The sequence below is a fragment of the Dermochelys coriacea genome, chromosome 11 (assembly GCF_009764565.3).
Source record: "Dermochelys coriacea isolate rDerCor1 chromosome 11, rDerCor1.pri.v4, whole genome shotgun sequence".
NCBI lineage: Eukaryota > Metazoa > Chordata > Testudines > Dermochelyidae > Dermochelys > Dermochelys coriacea.
Genome location: NC_050078.2, coordinates 69515575 through 69537120, shown reverse-complemented (window position 1 = coordinate 69537120; position 21546 = coordinate 69515575). Strand labels below are relative to the sequence as shown.

General features: G+C 42.8%; 1 protein-coding gene across 1 annotated transcript in view; it reads left to right on the top strand.

Annotated features, from left to right (window-relative positions):
• ABCA12 (ATP binding cassette subfamily A member 12) overlaps window positions 1-21546 on the top strand; it is a 129294-nt gene that overhangs the window by 46200 nt on the left and 61548 nt on the right. Inside the window, exons 15-21 of the mRNA XM_038421754.2 lie at window positions 1034-1235; window positions 2849-2988; window positions 6043-6162; window positions 7660-7750; window positions 12753-12932; window positions 14150-14465; window positions 17680-17794. Coding sequence (XP_038277682.2) covers window positions 1034-1235; window positions 2849-2988; window positions 6043-6162; window positions 7660-7750; window positions 12753-12932; window positions 14150-14465; window positions 17680-17794 — 1164 coding nt within the window. The remainder of the gene's footprint in view (window positions 1-1033; window positions 1236-2848; window positions 2989-6042; window positions 6163-7659; window positions 7751-12752; window positions 12933-14149; window positions 14466-17679; window positions 17795-21546) is intronic.

Sequence of the window (21546 nt, the reverse complement as noted above, 5' to 3'; positions counted from 1 at the left end):
GGCTCAGCCGGGTGCTGGGGCTGGTAGCTCAGCGGAGCCTTCAGGAGTGGGAGGAGCTAACGCTTGGGTGGCCGGCAGCTTGGCCTGGCCCGACTCTGGAGGTGGAGTGGGGGGTGGCCCAGCGCTGTGGGAGGTCAGCGGCTAGGCCCAGCACTGGTGCCAGCCTGACTCTGGCAGAGGTGGGGGTTGGGGCAAGGGAGCCGGTGGCTTGGCTTGGCTCTGAGGCTAGGCTGGCACACAGGGAGGCTGGTGGAGCAGCCTAGTGCTTGGAGGGGGGAGTCAGGAGGGACGGCAGCTCGTCTGATGTAGCTGTGGTGGTCAGGCAGGGGCTTCTTCTTTTCCGGAAGAGTGGGGAGTTGGGGCTCCAGAGTGGGGGGGCAGGGCCTTGGGCAGAAGAGGCAGGGCTGGTGGGCTAGCCTCCCCAAAACAGGGATTCACCCGCTACCCATGGGCCTGATCCAAAGCCAACAGAAGACAATGGAAAGTCTCCCATCAACTTCAGTGAGCTTTGGCTCAGGCTATAATTACACTTATCATGGTGATTACACTTATCAGCCAACTGGCTGGTCATGGTACATTACGCTATCCCTAGGGCTGGGTAACCATCCTTCTGCAGCTCATCTCTTGTCCTGTCATTATGCATCTTATGCATTATGGGAGTAAATCTTGCTCTACATACTCCAGGGAATAAACCACCTTGAAATTAATGAGAGTTGAGGATGCGCTGCACCTTACAGGAGACTTCCAGCATGTCTCATGATTGGGTTCTCAACTCCTTTCTATAAATTTGCGAACTGCTAACACATATCAGCACAAATTATCCTTTGATATTTATGCTTTTCATTCATATTTATAAATAAGCATGCAAAGGACCAAGCCAGATAGTTTCAGGTTTTCCAAGTAAAGTCCCTTGTTTTGTATGCAGATAAACTCTCATCCAAAAGCCTGCATAAATGTGGTTTACTTCTCCCACTGAGATAAGGTGCTTTAAACATGTAGGTTTGTCTTTTTGCTTTTGTTTTTTGTCCTGTAGGCATTGTTTAAAACAACCAACATAACAATAACTCATGGATCATTTAAATCCATTTCGAAAGCTCTCTGCAATGAGGAAATCACACCCTTGTTTTTTGAATCTTTGCTGCCTAATTTTGGAGATCCAAAAAGACCTAGTTCTTCTACCCAGGATGAAAATGTACAGAAAATAATGAGGAAATATGGCATTCCCCAGGATCCCAGTGAGTTTGCGGCAAAAGGCGCGCCACAAGAGAAAACACTGAAACTTTTCGCTTTCTCAGAGAATGTAGTTAGACTTAAATAGAAGGTCAGCTTAAAAAGGTGTGGGCTAGATTCTGTTCTCTTTTGCACTAATTATAAACTGGCATAACTCAGTTAACTTCAGTGGAGCTTCTTTGATTCATCATGAGAATCACTCCCTTTCACCCACCCCCCGAGCTGGTTGAAATTTTTCAGACAAAACTTTTCATTGAACAATTGCTTTTTTTTTAATGAAAATTTTGTGAAAACCAGTGTTGACATACTTAAAATTTTTCATTACTTTTTCCCTTGCATCTTTCTGATGCCACTAGCTAAATGGGGTGACAATTTTTTGGTTATTGAAAACTCTGAGTTTTGGTAAAGTAAATGTTCTTTTTGTGGATTTGTTTCTAACCATGAGAAACAATCAGAAAAAAATCTTGAAATTTTTTGCAATTTTTTAAAAAAAGGTTTTGAACAGCTCTAGCCCCTACAGGTTTAGCGGCACACAAATGCTTCAGACCAAATCCTCAGTTGGGTTAAACTGGCAAAGCTGCATGGAAATCAATGGTGCTATGCCGACTTCCACCAGCTGATTATTGTATCAATTCTTTGTGGAGCACTGATTGATTGATCATGGAACTGTAATGTTTCCTGATATAGCAATTTTTATGGAATGTGTTGTGTTATTTTGTGCAAGATGCTGCATGATATGACAGCTTGGGTCAGGGTATCCCTGCCACTTCTGCAAGTGGAGACGACTTGGAGCTGGCAGATCCTGGTGGAGAAGTGGGGAATGCAGCCTTCATGGCATTGTCCCTCTCTTCCCCCAAGCCTGCAGTAGCCCATCTGTCGGAATCGGGCTCCCGAAGCCAGGTGGGAGTCGATGTGGCTGGGGGACACAGCTGCTTTCCACAACTCTACGGGAACTCATGAAGTCCCTTTTCTCAACATAGATCTTGCTCCTCTAAAATGTCTCTTCCATTTTACGTAACAAAAAAGAGCTGTATGTTTGTTTGAACAGTGGGACAGAAACATTTGGGAGCTGACCCAAGCATTTCTGATTAGATCCAGCAATCAGCTGTTCTGGGCCAAACCCTCAATTGGTGCAAATCTGCATACCTCTGTTCAATGGAGCTGTGCTGATTTACACCCGCAGAGGATCTGCCTCGCTATGCTTATGGGTGACTTATTTTCGTAAAGCTTAAAAAGGAAAACTCAGGCTTCTAAGAGGAGTAGGGCAGCGGCTTAATCATCTCCCAGTTCCCATGGTAGGCTGGTTTTAGGACTTGACAGGTTAGTACTTTCATCCTAATGTGTTGTTTTTCCAGCTGCACTAACATTATTAGCTCCTCCTAGTTCACAAAAGTCCATTTAACCTTAAAGCAAAAAAAGCTCTGCTAGAACAATGAGAATCTTGTTGTCTTGATTTCAGCAACAGGAGACCTTGGGGTGAATTAGCTCTGTCAAGAGGTATTACGTCAGTCAGTGCAGAGAGGGTTATGCAGACATTAATCGGACACGGCAACAAAAATACTCTTGGGGATTTTTGTGCGTCTACTTTATTTGTGCTTTTTTTTTTTTTGCCTTGCAGCACCTTTCTGCTTATCGTTTTATCTGGATTTGGTTAGTACCTCTACTGGAGCTTTAATATGGTCTTTCCTCAAACCTATGCTGTTTGGGAAGATTCTGTATACACCAGACACTCCAGAAACTCGAGCGATCATGGAAAAGGTATGATGTTGTGAATACCGAGAAGGGCTCTGGTCAAACAAATCCCAACGAGAGAGCTTCTTGTTGAGTCTCCAGCACAGGCTGGCTTTTTGGAGAAGCAGCAGAATTCTGTTTTCTGCCTGCGCTGGAAGTATTAGACTTGGTTGATAACCCCTCCTGGGAGAAAAATGAATCTTGACGCATTACTGTAGAACATAGCTGATGTGGTCTCAAACTGGAGGTAATCTAAGGCTTCGAAGATTCTTTGAGACGAAAGAAGAATGTAGATCAGTTATCAGCAAAGAATTGTTTAATGCATTTAAATTCAAAATGGGAATGAGGTACTGATCGTGGGGTGTTGGTTGGGACCAACTGAAATTATGGAAGCTAGATCACAATTTGGTGAGTATTCAGAGCTGGGGGTTTGCTTTGGACACATCGCTGATTGGGTTATCCCTAAAAATAATGAGGTTAGATAAGCTTGCAAACCCTTCAGACCTTGTTTCCAGTATGCCATAGCTTTGTATTTCTGTTTGTGGGAAGGCGCTGCAGAGAGAATCCTGATCTCCAAGAAATGAAAATGCAAATGAAAGTGAAAGGCAGCAAATTTAAAACTGAGGAATGGGAAGCGCGATTTCACACAATGCACAGCCTCTGGGGCTCTTTGAGACTAGCTGTCACTGAGGCCAAGAGATTAGCAAGATTACAAAAAGGACTGGACATTTAGACAGATAACAAGAATATCCAGAATTATAATAGAAAGAATGTAAAAAATAAATCATGGTGAAACCCTGTGTCCATTGAAATCAATGACATCACTGACTTCCATGGGGCCAGGATTTAACCCCAAGAGTTTTGGAAGTGATGGAGACACTCACTCTTCAAGGCATAAACCAACCTCTAATGCATGGGGGTAGGAAAAATATTTCCCTGTGCTCAAGTTATCCCATAACGATCTACTGCCCAATTTCTTGCCCCTTCATCTGAAGCAGTTGATGGTGGCCACAGTCAGAGACAGAATGTGGGACTGAATGGACCCCAGGTCTGATACATTCCGGTGATTCCTGTGGTCTACAGGTCAATTGAAACATAAAATTGTCAAAAAGGCAGTGACAATTTGTAATCTACCACTTTGTGAATGTGGTCAATAGTTTCCTTTGCATGAAAAATCCAAGCAGCACTAGAAATATAAGGGGCATTACGGGGTTTGGAAGCATTTCTCTGCAAAAGGCCTTAGACCCAAATCAGTCCTGGAATAATCAGCAATATCTTCCATTAATCATAGAATCATAGAATATGAGGGTTGGAAGGGACCTCAGGAGGTCATCTAGTCCAACATCCTGCTCAAAGCTGGACCAATCACCAACTAAATCATCCCAGCCGGGGCTTTGTCAAGCTTGACCTTAAAAACTTCTAAGGAAGGAGATTCCACCACCTCCCTAGGTGTAACGCATTCCAGTGTTTCACCACCATCCTAGTGAAAATTTTTTTCCTAATATCCAACCTAAACCTCCCCCACTGTAACTTGAGACCATTACTCCTCGTTATGTCATCTGGTACCACTGAGAACAGTCTAGATCCATCCTCTTTGGAACCCCCTTTCAGGTAGTTGAAAGCAGCTATCAAATCCCCCCTCATTCTTCTCTTCCGCAGACTAAACAATCCCAGTTCCCTCAGCCTCTCCTCATAAGTCATGTGTTCCAGTCCCCTAATCATTTTTGTTGCCCTTACTGGATGTTTTCCAATTTTTTCACATCCTTCTTGTAGTGTGGGGCCCAAAACTGGACACAGTACTCCAGATGAGGCCTCACCAATGTCGAATAGAGGGGAACGACCACGTCCCTCGATCTGCTGGCAATGCCCCTACTTATACAGCCCAAAATGCCATTGGTCTTCTTGGCAGCAACGGCACACTGTTGACTCATATCCAGCTTCTTGTCCACTGTAACCCCTAGGTCCTTTTCTGCAGAGCTACTGCCTAGCCATTCGGTCCCTAGTCTGTAGCGGTGCATGGGATTCTTCCGTCCTAAGTGGAGGACTCTGCACTTGTCCTTGTTGAACGTCATCAGATTTCTTTTGGCCCAATTCTCTAATTTGTCTAGGTCCCTCTGTATCCTATCCCTACCCTCCAGCGTATCTACCTCTCCTCCCAGTTTAGTGTCATCTGCAAACTTGCTGAGGATGCAATCTACGCCATCCTCCAGATCATTAAAGAAGATATTGAACAAAACCTGCCTGAGGACCAATCCTTGGGGCACTCCACTTGATACCAGCTGCCAACTAGACATGAAGCCATTGATCACTACCCGCTGAGCTGACAATCTAGCCAGCTTTCTATCCACCTTATAGCCTTAATGTCAATGGCAGTTGCTCTCCCTTCACTGGGACTGACTTTGGTCCTTCATCACAGCGTGCTCTGTAACCCAACAGGAAAATATAGAGAGTTTTGTGACTGCACCAAATTACTGCTCTGTGCTAACTATATAAGGAGCTGAGGTCAATAACCTTTAATAGCTAATGAAGGAGTTTTCAGGGAGGAAAATGGTTGATTCTTGATTAACAGAACTGGACTTTTATTCTTAAACATAGAGCAAGTCTACACTTAAAATGCTTTAAGCTTCTCCCGCCAACATAGCACTGTCTGTGCAGAGGGTTAGGTTGCTATAAACTACATCGCTCAGGAGTGTGGACTTTTCAAACCTCTGCGCGACGTAGTTATAATGATATAGGTCTGTAGTTTAGACCAGACCTTTGTCATAATACTTAAGGCCCCAATCCAGCAAAGCATGTAAGCTTTAGCTCTGAAGTCCAGTTCTGTTCAGCAAAACCCTGAAACATAGGCTAAACATTAAGCACCTACATGTGACTGAGGCATGTGTTGAAGTTAAAGACATGTTAAAGTTCAGCATGTGCTTAAGCATTCAGCAGAACAGGGATGGACTGCTGAATCGGGGCCTAAAGAAGGAAAAACTTGCTCAAGGTCATGTGAAAGGACCATGGGAATATTAATTTAGCTTTTTGTAAAAAGGTCAAATGGATTTATTTTATGTGTTTGTTTTGATTTGTTTTTTTAAGTCTAATGCAACCCTGAAGCAGATGGCTGATCTAATGCAAAAGTCCCAGGAATGGCTGGACAAGTCACCGTTGATCATGAATTCACTGACTACATTAAACGAAACAATTCCAGTTGTCAAGGTATTATTATCTTACAGCTAACAGGGCTCCTTTGTTGCTCAAGTAAACAGAAGGATGGGGGCAGATCCTATCTGATATAAATTGTCATAGCTCCATTGACGTCCACCAACAATACAAACACCAAGAGATTTTTAAAGGGGAACTTTTCAGAGCTAAACCCTCCTTTTGAAATGCTTACAGTACTTCCTCTAAAACTTCCAACACACCGAGGACTGATGGTTGGCCATACAAAGGGGAGAATTCTCTTAGGTTTGTAAATGCAATTGCCTTCTGCTTGACATAGCAATCAAAGCTGGGTGACTCATTACAGGACTCACCCCAGCCTGAGATACCAAAGAAGTGGTTCTCCTCAGGAAGCAGAAAAGCTGGGATAATACCTAGTTCTCCTCATTAGAAAAGTGCCGAGAGCCTAGTGGATGAACGAATGCCATTCTACCTTTGTAGCTCAATGAGGAAAAATATTTAAATATCAAGGTAAAACTTCAGACTCTCTCCATGAAGAACAAGTCACTGCTCAGATCTGGAAAGCTGTAACGTGCCTTCTCTTTCTACTCACTCTCCATGCTTAAGTTACTTGGAGGCACTTTGAGGTTACTTTGAGTTACATACGTTACCTTAGCAGCAATGATAGGCCTCTTTTTGGTTAACAAACAGAACATAGCCTGTTATAGAAAGAATATCTTGGGAACACAGAATAATTATTAACTGGTCTCAGTGGGAGAAATTCACCACAGTGTACATTGTGGCATAGCTAGACTCCTGGAAAATCCAGGACTGAGGGTGTGAGAGTCAGCGGTGAAACGTTCTCCACTGAGCGGACTCATTTGTGGAATGAGCTATTAGAGATTCAGCTAAGCTAAAACCTGAAGGCCTGAAGCTCATTTACACGCAGGCCGCTCTGCACTGTGCTCTGACAGTGTACAGCACCCTTACAGGATATGTCTACACAGAATTCTGGAGCCCGCAGGTTCAAGCCTCCCAGGAGGGTCGACAGACACAGGCTAGCATGGCTCATTCTAGGGTTCTAAAAATAGCTGTATAGACAGGGCTGGACCTTGGGCTCTGAAGCCCAGGGAGAGGGGTGGGCTGAAGAATCCAAGCTACAATGTCAAAGCACTGGCTATATAGCTATTTTTAGAGCACTAGGGTAAACCACACCTGCTGACCTGGGCTGGGAAGCTTGCTCCTGCGGCTCCAAAACTGTAGATACACCAAAAGTTGGTAGAAATTACATTTGCACATATTTTAACATCTCCGTGTCACGAAGGATTCAGGCCTAAGTACTTTCCAGAACCAGTCTGATGCCCAGTGAAATCAATGTGATTGTTTTCCATTAGATCAGGCCCTTAGAGAGCTGTAAGACACCGTCATTGGCTAAAGTTTTCTCACCCTAACTGAAATCAAGTGAAGAGAGGAGACTCAAGAAGGGCATAAGTAACATGGAGGGGCTCCAAACAGGATGAATGTCACTCTCTCTCTCTCACTCTCATTTGATAGAATACTCTGCAGAATCCATTTGTGCAAGTTTTTATCAAACTCATGGTGAAGCTGGATGCTGTCGAACTGCTGAGCGAAATAAATGAACTGGGTAAGTTGCTATTCATACACCTCCTATTTATATAACAGTGCTCGGAACATCTCAACTGCCTCACTGCCTTAGACCATTGGTGTAGCGATTCCTGCTGGCCAGTAGCTGATGCATTAGTGCCAATCAAGCTCATCCATAGTGTATATTTGCAATGCTTCATGCTTTGTGGGGCTGGAAAGATTCCTCCTTCATCCTCTTAAAATATCAGCATATGTCCTGAGCAGTGTGGTTTGAATGCCCACATTATGGATGGATAAGACAGATGGGGGGAGAAAGGGAGCATTATGATCCTTGTTTTACAGATGGGAAACTGAGGCATAGAGAGCTTAAGTGATTTAGCCAAGGGCACACAGGAATTCTGTGGCAGATTTTGCCTTGAAGTGCAGTCTCCTGAGATCCAGTCTTGTACCTTAGCCCAATGCCACTCATCCTCTCCATAAATATGTCTTATGTGGCATCCAGTGTGTAACACAAAACACATTATCAGATGCATAAGCCAGTCTTTTAGCTGTGGGATCCCTGAAATGTAACTTGTTACTATGTTGTTGTTGTTTTTAAAGAAGCTAATGTCAAACCAATATTTTTAAAAAAGGTAAACAGGATGATGCAGATCAGGCCAGTTAGCCTGATAGTGATCCCAGGAAAAATTTCAGAAAGGCTGATATGGGATATCATCAGTAAAGAATTAAAGGGCAGTAGCATAATTAATGCCAATCAACATCGTTTTATGAAAAATGAGCTTGTCAAACAAATGTATCTCATCATAAACTGATCACTAGTTTGGTCGAGAAAGGTAACTGTGCTGAGATAATAGATTTCTGTAAGTCATTTGACTTAGTCCTGCATGACATTCTGATAAAAAAAATTAACACTATACAAAATTACTGTTTTCCATATTAAATGGATTAAAACCTAGTTAAATAATAGATGTCAAAAATAATTGTAAAAGAGGAATCATAGAACCATAGAAGTATAGGACTGGAAGGGACCTTGAGAGGTCATCTAGTCCAGTCCCCAGCACTCGAGGCAGGACTATATAAAAACAAGACCATCCTTGGCATGTGTTTGTTAAAAACCTCCAATGATGGAGATTCCACAACCTCCCTAGATAATTTATTCCAGGGCTTAACCACCCTAACAGTGAGGAAGTTTTTCCTAATGTCCAACCTAAACCTCCCTTGCTGCAATTGAAGGCCACTGCTTGTCCTATCCTCAGAAGGTAACGAGAACAATTTTTCTCCCTCCTCCTTGTAACAACCTTTTATGTACTTGAAAACTATTATCACATCCCCTCTCAGTCTTCTCTTCTCCAGACTAAATAAATCCAGTTTTTTCAATCTTCCCTCATAGGTCACGTTTTCTAGACCTTTAATAATTTTTGTTGCTCTTCTCTGGACTTTCTCCAATTTGTCCACATCTTTCCTGAAATGTGGCACTCAGAACTGGACACAATACTCCAGCTAAGGCCTTATCAGCACGGAGTAGAGAAGAAGAATTACTTCTCATGTCTTGCTTACAATACTCCTGCTGATACATCCCAGAATGGCGTTCACTTTTTTTGTAACAGTGTTACACTGTTGATTCATATTTAGCTTGTGATCCACTGTAACCCCCAGATCCCTATTCGCAGTACTCCTTCCTAGGCAGTCATTTCCCATTTTGTATGTGTGCAACTGATTGTTCCTTCCTAAATGGAGTACTTTGCATTTGTCCTTATGAATTTCATCCTATGTACTTCAGACCATTTCTCCAGTTTGTCCAGATCATTTTGAATTTTAATTCTGTCCTCCAAAGCACTTGCAACCCCTCTCAGCTTGGTATCGTCCACAAACTTTATAAGTGTCCTCTCTATGTTATTATCTAAATCATTGATGAAGATCTTGAACAGAACTGGACTCAGAACTGATCCCTGTGGGACCCCACTTGATATGCCCTTCCAGATTGACTGTGAACGACTGATTACTCTCTGGGAGTGGTTTTCCAACCAGTTACACTCCCACCTTATAGTAGCTCCATCTAGGCTGTATTTCCCTAGTTGGTTTATGAGAAGGTCATGCAGGTACCTACTTGGAGAATAGAATTCTGATACCAGATGACTCTTTAATTGATCAGAAAAAGGCTTTAAAAGCTCCAATGGTTGGAAGCTGAAGCTAGACAAATTCAGACAAGAAATAGGGTGCACATTTTTAACAGTGAGGGTAATTAACATTGGAATGACTTGCCCAGGGACATGATGGATTCTCCATCACTTGACATCTTTAAATCAAGACTGGATGTCTTTCTAAAAGATAAGCTAGAGCTCAGACCGAAGTTATGGGCTTGATTCAGAGTTTACTGGATGAGGTTCTATGACCTGGGCTACGTAGGAGGTCAGACTAGATGATGATAATGGTCATGTTCCAGTACCAGATATGGACTGGCAACAGAGCCTGCTTATACACAAGTGACGTGTTCATCGTAAGATCCTTTAATGCTCTGCCAGGTATGGCTGAGGTTCCTTTAAATCAATGGTCACCAACCTGTTGATCCCGGAGCCTCGGCCAGTTGATCGCAATCTCCAGGCTGCTAAAAGTCCAGTGGGTGCAGGGGCTCAGGCCTGCCTTCCATGGCCCCACGCCACTCCTGGAAGCGGCTGGCTGCTGGCATGTCTCTGCGGCCCCTGGGGGAAGGAGAAGGTGAGGGGGCACCTCGCCCCTAGCACCATCCTCTCAGCTCCCATTAGCCGGAAACCGACCAATGGGAACTGCGGGGGTGGTGCTTGCAGGTGCGGGCAGTGCATGGAGACCTGCTGCCACCCTCCCTTCAGGGGCAGCATGCAGAGATATGCCAGCAGCCGGCTGCTTCTGGGAGTGGTGTGGGTCCACAGCAGGCAGGCAGCCTGCCTGAGCCCTGCTGTTCTGCTGGCTGGGAGCCGCCTGTGGTAAGCGCCTCCCGCCTGGAGCCTGCACCACGGCCCCCCCCATGCCCAGCCCAGATCTCCCTCGCAGACCCCTCACCCCCTCCCACACCCCAACCCCCTGCCCCAGCCCGGTGAAAGTGAGTGAAGATGGGAGGAAGGCATGGAGGGAGCAGGGCCTCGGGGAAGGGGTGAGGTAGATCCTGGGTTGATCTTAGGTTCAAAATGTCATTTTGTGCATAAAACGGTTGGAGACCACTGCTTTAAATGAACATGGTGCCACCTAATGGCTGAATAGTGTAATATGGTTTAGCATGCCATTATAATAATAATCCCTTCCAGCCTCAAAATCTATGAAAAATAGTCTTAAAAATCATAGGACCTAGTTTAAATGACTCCAATCCTGAATGTTAGTCAAATAGACATTGCAAGAGAATTTCTGCAGTAAATTGTATTAATCCCCTCTGGCCACCAGAGGACACTGTTCAGACATAATTATTCACCCAAATAGTGAATTGGAAGCCTGATGGGAAGTGATTTTAATCATTCACTCACATCAGAACTGGAGTTTTGCTTTAAAGTTTTCAGGTCTCTCTCAAGTCCCCCTCTCCTTCCTACTCCCTCAGTGGAGTAATGTAGCAGCCACTTTAAGAACATCAGATCAATGATACTGGGTCAGACCAAAGGTTCATCTAGCCCATCATCCTGTCTTCTGACAGTGGCCAATGCCAGGTACCCCAGAGGAGATGAACAGAACAGGTCATCATCAAGTGGTACATCCTGTTGCCCATTCCCAGCTTCTGGCAAACAGAGGCTAGGGACACCATACCTGCCCATCCTGGCTAATAGCCATTGATGGACCTCCATGAACTTATCTACTTTTTTTTTGAGCCAGTTATAGTCTTGGCTTTCACAACATCCTCTGGCAAGGAGTTCCACAAGTTGACTGTGTATTCTGTGAAAAAAATCTTCCTTTTTAAACCCGCTGCCTATTAATTTTATTTGGTGACCGCTGATTCTTGTGTTCTGAGAAGGAGTAAATAACACTTTCTTATTTACTTTCTCCACACCAGTCATGATTTTATAGATCTCTATCATATTCCCCCCCCCCCGGCCCAGTCGTCTCTTTTTCAGGCTGAAAAGTACCAGTCTTACTAATCTCTCCTCATGCAGAAGCCGTTCCATACCCCTAATCATTTTTGCTGCCCTTTTCTGAACCTTTTCCAATTTCAGTATATCTTTTTTGAGATGGAGCGACCACATCTGCACGCAGTATTCAAGATATGGGCGTACCATGGATTTATATAGAGGCAGTATGATATTTTATGTCTTATTTTCTATCCCTTTCTTAATGATTCCCAACATTCTGTTTGTTTTTTTGACTGCCACTGCACATTGAGTGAATGTTTTCAAAGAACTATCCACAATGACTCCAACACAGCTCTTGTTTATGCGAGTGGAAGCTGATGTAGATCAGGAGTGAGTCTAGCTCATTGCAACCCATATCAGCATGCTGTGTAGAATGAATTGAGTGTAAATAGTCACCTATTGAGTGCAATCACCTGTCCTAACTGCAGCAAAACCATTATACTTGTGGCCGCTGTTCCACATTAGTTACACTGCATTATGAAGTCACCATGTACAACAGCCAGAAGACAGCAGTACTTTTATTGGCTGCATTAACAGGTCTAATACCCACAGCACCATGGCAGATCTACCTCTTACTTGACAGGCTTGGATAAAATAGATTGTGTTCGCCACTGAGCTAAAACAAATCAGCAGACATGGCGATTACACTGAAAATCATTGGACGTGGAATGAATGGAGAACATCATACACAGTTTAAAAAACCAGATTAGCAGTAACCTCTGGTTTGAAATGGCTGTTACATTCCATAGTTGGCATTCTCCTAAAGACAAACTGATGAGCGTGTTAAAAATGATTAACCTAAAAATTGGGTCAACCACATGCATTCATTGCACTGATAAATGCAGAATAATATTTTACAATTAATGTTTAGTGTGATTGTTTTTTCCATCGTTATTAGCATTAACAGCATAATGAAGTGATGGTTCTTTTGCTTCATTCCCTTCCTCTTCACCCCAGATGATATAAGGTTGGAATTGCAGAACAACGCTGACATCATCAATCAGCTGAACACATTATCTACCCTGGCAGTAAATGTATCCTCCTGTGTGTCGTTTGATCGCATTCAGGTGGCAAAAAACAGAGGGGAGCTGGAAATGGTAGCTAAAGAGCTTTTTTTGAGGAATGAACTTTTTGGAAGTAAGTGCCGTGTTCAGTTACAGAAATGCCAATGTAATTAATGAATTAACCCTTTTTACCCTGTTATCATGTGCAGTAGCCAAAGTGCAGTTCATGAGTCAAGTGCTATACACAGAGTTCTATATTAGGAAGACAAAAGGTCCCAGCAAACAATGCTCAACCTGCAATCTTCAGCCAATCAGCCATGACATATTACATGGCCATGCTTCCTTATCACAGATGAAAGTGGGCTACAATCTGCTCCTTTTCATGCAGACTAGGTGTAGGTAGCCCTTGGTATCCTGGCAAGGTGCCAGTAGGGTCTTCTGTTGAGCACCTTAGGAACCCCTGGTGAATCTCCAGGATACAGAGCTGTCCTCCAGATAGGCCTGTAGAGGGAAAGGGATATGTAAAGTAAGTAATATGAAGAGACCACACCTTTCTTTAGCAGATCATAGTGTTCTTAAAATGCTTTAATGAAACCAAATAGTAGCCCATTATTGTAGGAGACATATATTGGCAGATGAGAACTACATTCATAAAAGATGGATGAATTTGGCCCATTAACATTCGGCTATCATATCAAGTAGGGAAAAAGAGAGGATCTTATGTGTGTCCTTGGTTTAATTTTTAAAGGAATCGGAATGTGAGCTCAGGACTTTCTTGAAAGTCCAATAAACTGTTCTTTTTTAATATCCCATAATTCATCCACCATTAAAAACATCTCCCTTATCAACAGAAACTCTGCTAACCTTAATAATGTGATATATCAGTAGTTATTAAAACTGATTTCCTGTACCTCTATCATACATGAGATTTGATAATCTGTGTATGGAATATTTATAGTTTTCCTAGTCGGGTTAGATCTAAGATCAAGGTTTTCCAAAAGTGACTAGTGATTTTGGGTACCTCCAATACTGAGTGCTGATGTAGGAACAATTTAAAAGGATCTGCTTTTCAGAGGGTGGGATCTTGGCACCCAAAATCACCAGATGGTTTTGGAAATGTCAGCATAAATACAGTGTGAGCAACAACAGCTAACTCTGCTTTGACATGCTTGATAGTGACAACAAATTGCATAGCTATCTGAGCAGTAGGCTCTTCAGTTAAAAGACTGTTGGGTTTTAATATGCAAAAGGGTTATAAAAATGAGGAGTTCAGATTTAATACTTATACGTGGCACTATCCTACTACAACCATTGTTGACTGAAAAATAAATTTCACTTTGTTTTCTCAAGGTGTCATTTTCAATCTACCATCAAGCAGTAACAGACAGAGGAGAGCAACTCCCGACAGTCTCTCCCTTCCTCCACTGGTCAATTATACCATCCGAATGAGCAGCAGGATTTCCCAAACGACAAATAGGATCAGGGAGAGGATCTGGACCGTGGGCCCACATAATTCAGCCTCGCAGAGCCAGATCTACAGCCGAGCCTTTATCTATATCCAGGACAGTATCGAGAGAGCAATCATTGAGTTGCAGACTGGGAAGAGTCCAGAGGAAATAGCTGTTCAAATCCAGGCCACTCCCTACCCCTGCTACAATAAGGACATGTAAGTCCATGAGCCCTCAGGAAGTCAGCAAATCCATACCCCTGCACTGAGGCAGGACCAAGTAAACCTAGACCATCACTGAGAGGGGTTTATCTACAGTGTTCGTAAAATCCTCCAGTGATGGGGTTTTCACAACCTCCCTTGGAAGCCGGTTTCAGAGCTTAACTACCTTTATAGCTAGACCTTTTTTCCTAATATCTAACCTAAATCTCCCTTGCTGCGGATTAAGCCCATTACTTCTCATCAATGACAATGACTTGCAGAACATGTTATACATTAGCAGGATAATTACAATGGCTGGGACTTACCGGTTTCCTCAAAGCCATGCTCCCATGAAAAGAAAATCATAATAGAAAAGGAAAATCTTTATGAAGATTTAAAGAAATATTATTTTATTGTTTTAAAGGATCCAGGATAAGACTCTGGCCCTACTGAATTCAATGGCAAAATTCCCAATGACTCTAGTGGGGTGAGGATTTCACCCAGAGTGCTTTGTCTCATCATAGTACTATAAATATGTGAATCGTCATAATTCCCATAGGTACTACTGTAGGTGAAAATTACTACCCCCATTTTATAGACAGGGAAATTGAGGCATAGCGAGTCACTGGTGGAGCTGGAATTAGACTTCAGGACTCTTGGCCTATTTCATTAGGTGTATAAATCCAGATAGTAGCTTAGTAGCAGATAGTACCTTAGAGCTGGGAAACTTATATGTTGAGCAAAAAAAAAAGTCCCTAAGTTTATGAGCCTAAATATGAGCTTTAAGTTACTTGATATTACTTCAAGTCGCAGTTTTTATTTTTTGTTCCAGCAATTCCAGTTTAGACACAGTTCATAGTGTACAGTTCTGCTACATATGCCTCTCTCAAGAGCTATAGAGGAGATGAGGCTGTAACCCTCCTCTCAACAATGTTGAGGGGAGACAGATGAGATTCCAATGCACTGAGCAGTCAGGGTTAACTGCCTGTTATACCGAGTGGTGCAGTGTGAATGGTGTATGAACCAGAGTGAGTCTTGATAAACAGACTGGCACAGTAGTGAGGAGTTTTGGATTCTGCTCACCTTGAGCCAGATCTCAGTGGGTGTAAATCCAGCATAACTCAGCTGACTTCAATACAGACATGCCACTTTACACCAGCTGAGGATCTGGCCCCTGAGTGCGACAGTTACGATAAGAAATGGGATCTTGGGACTGTGACGTCTCTGAATTATTACAGGGACCAGAGGCGGCATCCAAGCCGGATAAACGCATACGTGAAAAGCCATTTTCAAAGTATTTTACAGCAGTGAGGGATGTTCAACAAATTGCCCTGTTGGCTTGGACGTTCATTCTACAGAGGGCAGTATAACTGACTCCACTTGGACAGACCGAAAGGGTTGAACAGGGTTGGGCAGGGACGGTGTCCCTGGTCTCTGCTTGCCAGATGCTGGGGATGAGCGACAGGGGATGGATCCCTTGATGATGACCTGTTCTGTTCATTCCCTCTCAGGCACCTGGCACTGGCCACTGTCAGAAGACAGGATACTGGGCTAGATGGACCTTGGGTCTGACCCAGTATGGCCGCTCTTAATGCAGGACATTTCATACTCAAAGCATGAGGTTATGCCACCTGAGCTAAAAAGCTAGCTGCATCCTGTAGGACACTTGTTAACCTTATAGGCTGATCAGCTGAGAGACAGAGAGAGCGAGCTATATTCTCCTAATGTAGGTTTCAGAGTAGCAGCCATGTTAGTCTGTATTCGCAAAAAGAAAAGGAGTACTTGTGGCACCTTAGAGACTAACAAATTTATTAGAGCATAAGCTTTCACGAAAGCTTATGCTCTAATAAATTTGTTAGTCTCTAAGGTGCCACAAGTACTCCTTTTCTTTCTCCTAATGTAGGTTACAATAGGATAATTTACATGCAAATGGTCTGCCATCTTATTGTGACCGTGAAGTGGTCAGGAATAGTTCAGACAATATGTCAATTATTTACAGCAAAAATACAGATTATTATTGTTAAATCATTGTGTACTATGATGAACTATTTCCTAGAGCACTTATTATTGAGCTGTAAGCTGCTTTTCTCGTACTCTTGCTGCCAAGAAAACAACTCACCTTCACAATTCTCTTTCCCCCACCTGGAAAGTTCAGGAGATGCCATTTCATTCAATTATTAAAATACCCAGGAGCTGTGGAATGACGCTGCAATAGAAGCTTCTTTAAAATCAACATTCATCAACTGATATCATTTAGTTACCATTTTACAGGCAAAATTGTGGCAATCTCATATGTCATTGTACCGTAATATTTGGAAACTGCTGAAATTTGGAGACCTGGTTGACGTTCTTTTTAGTTGAAAAATGAAGTTTTATCTAAATCAAAACATTTCATGAACATGGGTTGATTTTTATGACATCTTTGAGTTTTCAACTAAAACAATTCAGAACAAAATTAAATTTTAATTTTGCTTGAAATAGTTTCATTTGTGACTTTTTGCAGAAATAGTATTGGCTTTTTTAATCAGAAAGGGAACATGCTATATGTTCATTAAAGTTAATCTACTGTGGAAAATCAATCAGGTACCAATCTTGTTTTCAAATACAGTAGGCTCAATTTACTACCACCACTACTTCCTTTTGAGTGGAAGAAAGTCTGCTGGCTAAAGCATAGGGATGAGGATCATGAAATTTGGATTCTAATACCAGTTCTGTCACAGTCTGACACTGGGGAAGACACTTAGGCCACAGTTTGCAAATGTGGGTGTCAAGTTAGGCACCTGAATCCATATGTAGGCAGGGAAATAAGCAGCCCGATTTTCAGAAATGGTAATTATCTGTTGACTGTATTGACTAACTTTATTCGGAGTCATGAATTCCCAGCACTTTGGATTTAGGTGCCTAACTTTAGGCACACAGCTTTGAAAATGTTGGCCTTAATTTCTCTGTGCTGCAGTTTTCCCAGCTGTTAAAATCAGACTAATAATACTTACATGGTAGCAGGGTAAAAAGGGTTAATTCATTAATATTTTTAAACTGTTTGGAAGTTCTTGGGTGGAAGATCCTATGTAAGTACAAAATATCCTTATTCTAATATTAATTATACTCTACATTTAAAAATATGAGCATGATTTTCCTCTGCAAAGAGTATTTGTTTGAAAAGTATATTCATCATAAATCCCGAATCCAGCACATTTTCTATTCAGCTAAATCCTGCATTTGTCTTTTATAGGTTCTTAAGCAGTGTGACCTACTCTCTTCCATTTGCTCTGATGGCTGCTTGGTCATTGTTTATAGCTGCTTTTGTGAAAAAACTTGTTCAAGAGAAAGATCTAAGGCTATATGAGGTACAGTAATGAAATTATGACTAGATTTTCTATCTAGAAGATAATGTGACATTGACTGGAGCAGCATAAGTTTTAAAAGCCCCATTTTCAATGTATAAAATTCACATGCTAAACATGTAAATGTATGGAGTCAATGAAATGAATGAATTGTAGTTGAAGGGAAATCACTTACTTTCTTTGTTAAAATGAGAGCGGGGGGCTGACTAGAGTTTCAGCAAATAAACCAACTCCTCTGCTGAGTGTTTCCTTTTGGGTGGGTGGGGATGACAAGCTGTCGATGTGTTGTTAGTGATTTTATTCAGTGAGGAATGGGGGACAGCTATATGAAATGTTCAACCTAAAATCAACTTATATACAGCCCGGTTCAAGTTTAACCTAAAAAAGAAAAGGAGTACTTGTGGCACCTTAGAGACTAACAAATTTATTTGAGCATAAGCTTTCGTGAGCTACAGCTCACTTCATCGGATGCATTCAGTGGAAAATACAGTGGGGAGATTTATATACAAACACAGAGAACATGAAACAATGGGTTTTATCACACACACTGTAAGGAGAGGTTTCAGAGTAGCAGCCGTGTTAGTCTGTATTCGCAAAAAGAAAAGCAGTACTTGTGGCACCTTAGAGACTAACAAATTTATTAGAGCATAAGATTTCGTGAGCTACAGCTCACTTCATCGGATGCATTTGGTGGAAAAAACAGAGGAGAGATTTATAGGAGAGTGATCACTTAAGATGAACTATTACCAGCAGGGGTGGGGGTGGGGAGGAAGAAAACTTTTCCTGGTGATAATCAAGGTGGGCCATTTCCAGCAGTTAACAAGAACATCTGAGGAAGGGGGGGAGGGGGAACATGGTGAAATAGTTTTACTTTATGTAATGACCCATCCATTCCCAGTCTCTATTCAAGCCTAAGTTAATTGTATCCAGTTTGCAAATTAATTCCAATTCAGCAGTCTCTCGTTGGAGTCTGTTTTTGAAGTTTTTTTTGTTGAAGAAGAGCCACTCTTAGGCCTGTAATCGAGTGACCAGAGAGATTGAAGTGTTCTCCGACTGGTTTTTGAATGTTATAATTCTTGACGTCTGATTTGTGTCCATTTATTCTTTTACGTAAAGACTGTCCAGTTTGACCAATGTACATGGCAGAGGGGCATTGCTGGCACATGATGGCATATATCACATTGGTAGATGCGCAGGTGAACGAGCCTCTGATAGTGTGGCTGATGTGATTAGGCCCTATGATGGTGTCCCCTGAATAGGTATGTGGACAGAGTTGGCAATCGGGCTTTGTTGCAAGGATAGGTTCCTGGGTTAGTGGTTCTGTTGTGTGGTGTGTGGTTGCTGGTGAGTATTTGCTTCAGGTGGGGGGCTGTCTGTAAGCAAGGACTGGCCTGTCTCCCAAGATCTGTGAGTGATGGGTCGTCCTTCAGGATAGGTTGTAGATCCTTGATGATGCATTGGAGAGGTTTTAGTTGGGGGCTGAAGATGATGGCTAGTGGCGTTCTGTTATTTTCTTTGTTGGGCCTGTCCTGTAGTAGGTGGGTTCTGGGTACTCTTCTGGCTCTGTCAATCTGTTTCTTCACTTCAGCAGGTGGGTATTGTAGTTGTAAGAATGCTTGATAGAGATCTTGTAGGTGTTTGTCTCTGTCTGAAGGGTTGGAGCAAATGCGATTGTATCGTAGAGCTTGGCTGTAGACAATGGATCGTGTGGTGTGATCTGGATGAAAGCTGGAGGCATGTAGGTAGGAATAGCGGTCAGTAGGTTTCCGATATAGGGTGGTGTTTATGTGACCATCGCGTATTAGCACCGTAGTGTCCAGGAAGTGGATCTCATGTGTGGACTGGTCCAGGCCGAGGTTGATGGTGGGATGGAAATTGTTGAAATCATGGTGGAATTCCTCAAGGGCTTCTTTTCCATGGGTCCAGATGATGAAGATGTCATCAATGTAGCGCAAGTAGAGTAGGGGCATTAGGGGACGAGAGCTGAGGAAGCGTTGTTCTAAGTCAGCCATAAAGACGTTGGCATACTGTGGGGCCATGCAGGTACTCATAGCAGTGCCACTGATTTGAAGGTTTTACATTGTCCCCAAATGTGAAATAGTTATGGGTGAGGACAAAGTCACAAAGTTCAGCCATCAGGTTAGCCATGACATTATCAGGGATACTGTTCCTGACCGCTTGTAGTCCATCTTTGTGTGGATGTTGGTGTAGAGGGCTTCTACATCCATAGTGGCCAGGATGGTGTTTTCAGGAAGATCACTGATGGACTGTAGTTTCCTCAGGAAGTCAGTGGTGTCTCGAAGACAGCTGGGAGTGCTGGTAGCGTAGGGCCTGAGGAGGGAGTCTACATAGCCAGAAAATCCTGCTGTCAGGGTGCCAATGCCTGAGATGATGGGGCGTCCAGGATTTCCAGGTTTATGGATCTTGGGTAGCAGATAGAATACCCCAGGTCGGGGTTCCAGGGGTGTGTCTGTGCAGATTTGTTCTTGTGCTTTTTCAGGGAGTTTCTTAACAAATGCTGTAGTTTCTTTTGGTAACTCTTTTTGGTAAAGTGGTGTTGGAGAGCTGCCTAGTAGCCTCTTGTTCATATTCCAACCTATTCATGATGACGACAGCACCTCCTTTGTCAGTCTTTTTGATTATGATGTCAGAGTTGTTTTTGAAGCTGTGGATGGCATCGTGTTCTGCACAGCTGAGGTTATGGGGCAAGTGCTGCTGCTTTTCCACAATTTCAGCCCGTGCACGTCGGCGGAAGCACTCTATGTAGAAGTCCAGTCTGTTGTTTCAACCTTCAGGAGGAGTCCACCCAGAATCCTTCTTTTTGTAGTGTTGGTCGGAAGGTCTCTGTAGGTTAGTATGTTGTTCCGAGGTGTGTTGGAAATATTGCTCTGTTTGTGTAAACTGTCTTGCAAAGCTTTTGTTATCTTGACTTTTCCCGAAAGGTCGCTCAGAACAATCTAATCACATAAGTCTCATGGCTTGTCTCTTGTGTCCCTGATTGGACCCATACCCCATGTGATCAGGAGGGCTTTGCAAACTCAGTAGACATAATGTTCCCTGGGTATCTAAAGGAGAGGCTGAAATTGGGGCAGGCCCCCAGCCAGTACAACGCCCCAGGAGTTGTATTTTACGTCATCTCCAGCGAAAGAGAGCTCTTCGCTCATTGCGCCTACCAGAGGGAAAATAATAACACTGAAAGCAAAGTGAAGTTCTTTTCCCTGCCATAATTTAATTGGATTTTCAAAGTGAACATATACTACAGCCCTGAGAGCCAAAGGGCTTTTGCAAACCTAAGAACTCAGACAGATCTGTTCCTGTTACCATTCCCATGGAAACAGCTGCTGGATAACCAAAAAATGTCTTAAACTAATGGACACTTACAAAAATTGAAGGAAATTTAATGAGGTTTTTTCTTAAAACAACCCCAAACCAATTAATTGATTGATCTAATTGATCGCAGCTTCATGCCATTTTCCACAGGAACCAGAGTAGCGGCAGGCTTGTTAGAAATGTAACCAATCGCATCAGTTATAGAAAAGAGCTGTGAATGTGGTTTCTCTTGCAGCTTTAGGCTACTAAAGCCGAGAGGGCCAAATTCACAGCTGATGTAAATGAGTGAGCCTTTGTTGCAGCATTGTCTGTTTACACCAGGAGGCTCTGGATTTCTAGTGTTAGGTAAGAGGGAAATAAGGAAATTGACTTTTTCTTTTACAATGAGCTCATTGGTTGAGATTTTAAAAGAGCCTTTGCAGTAA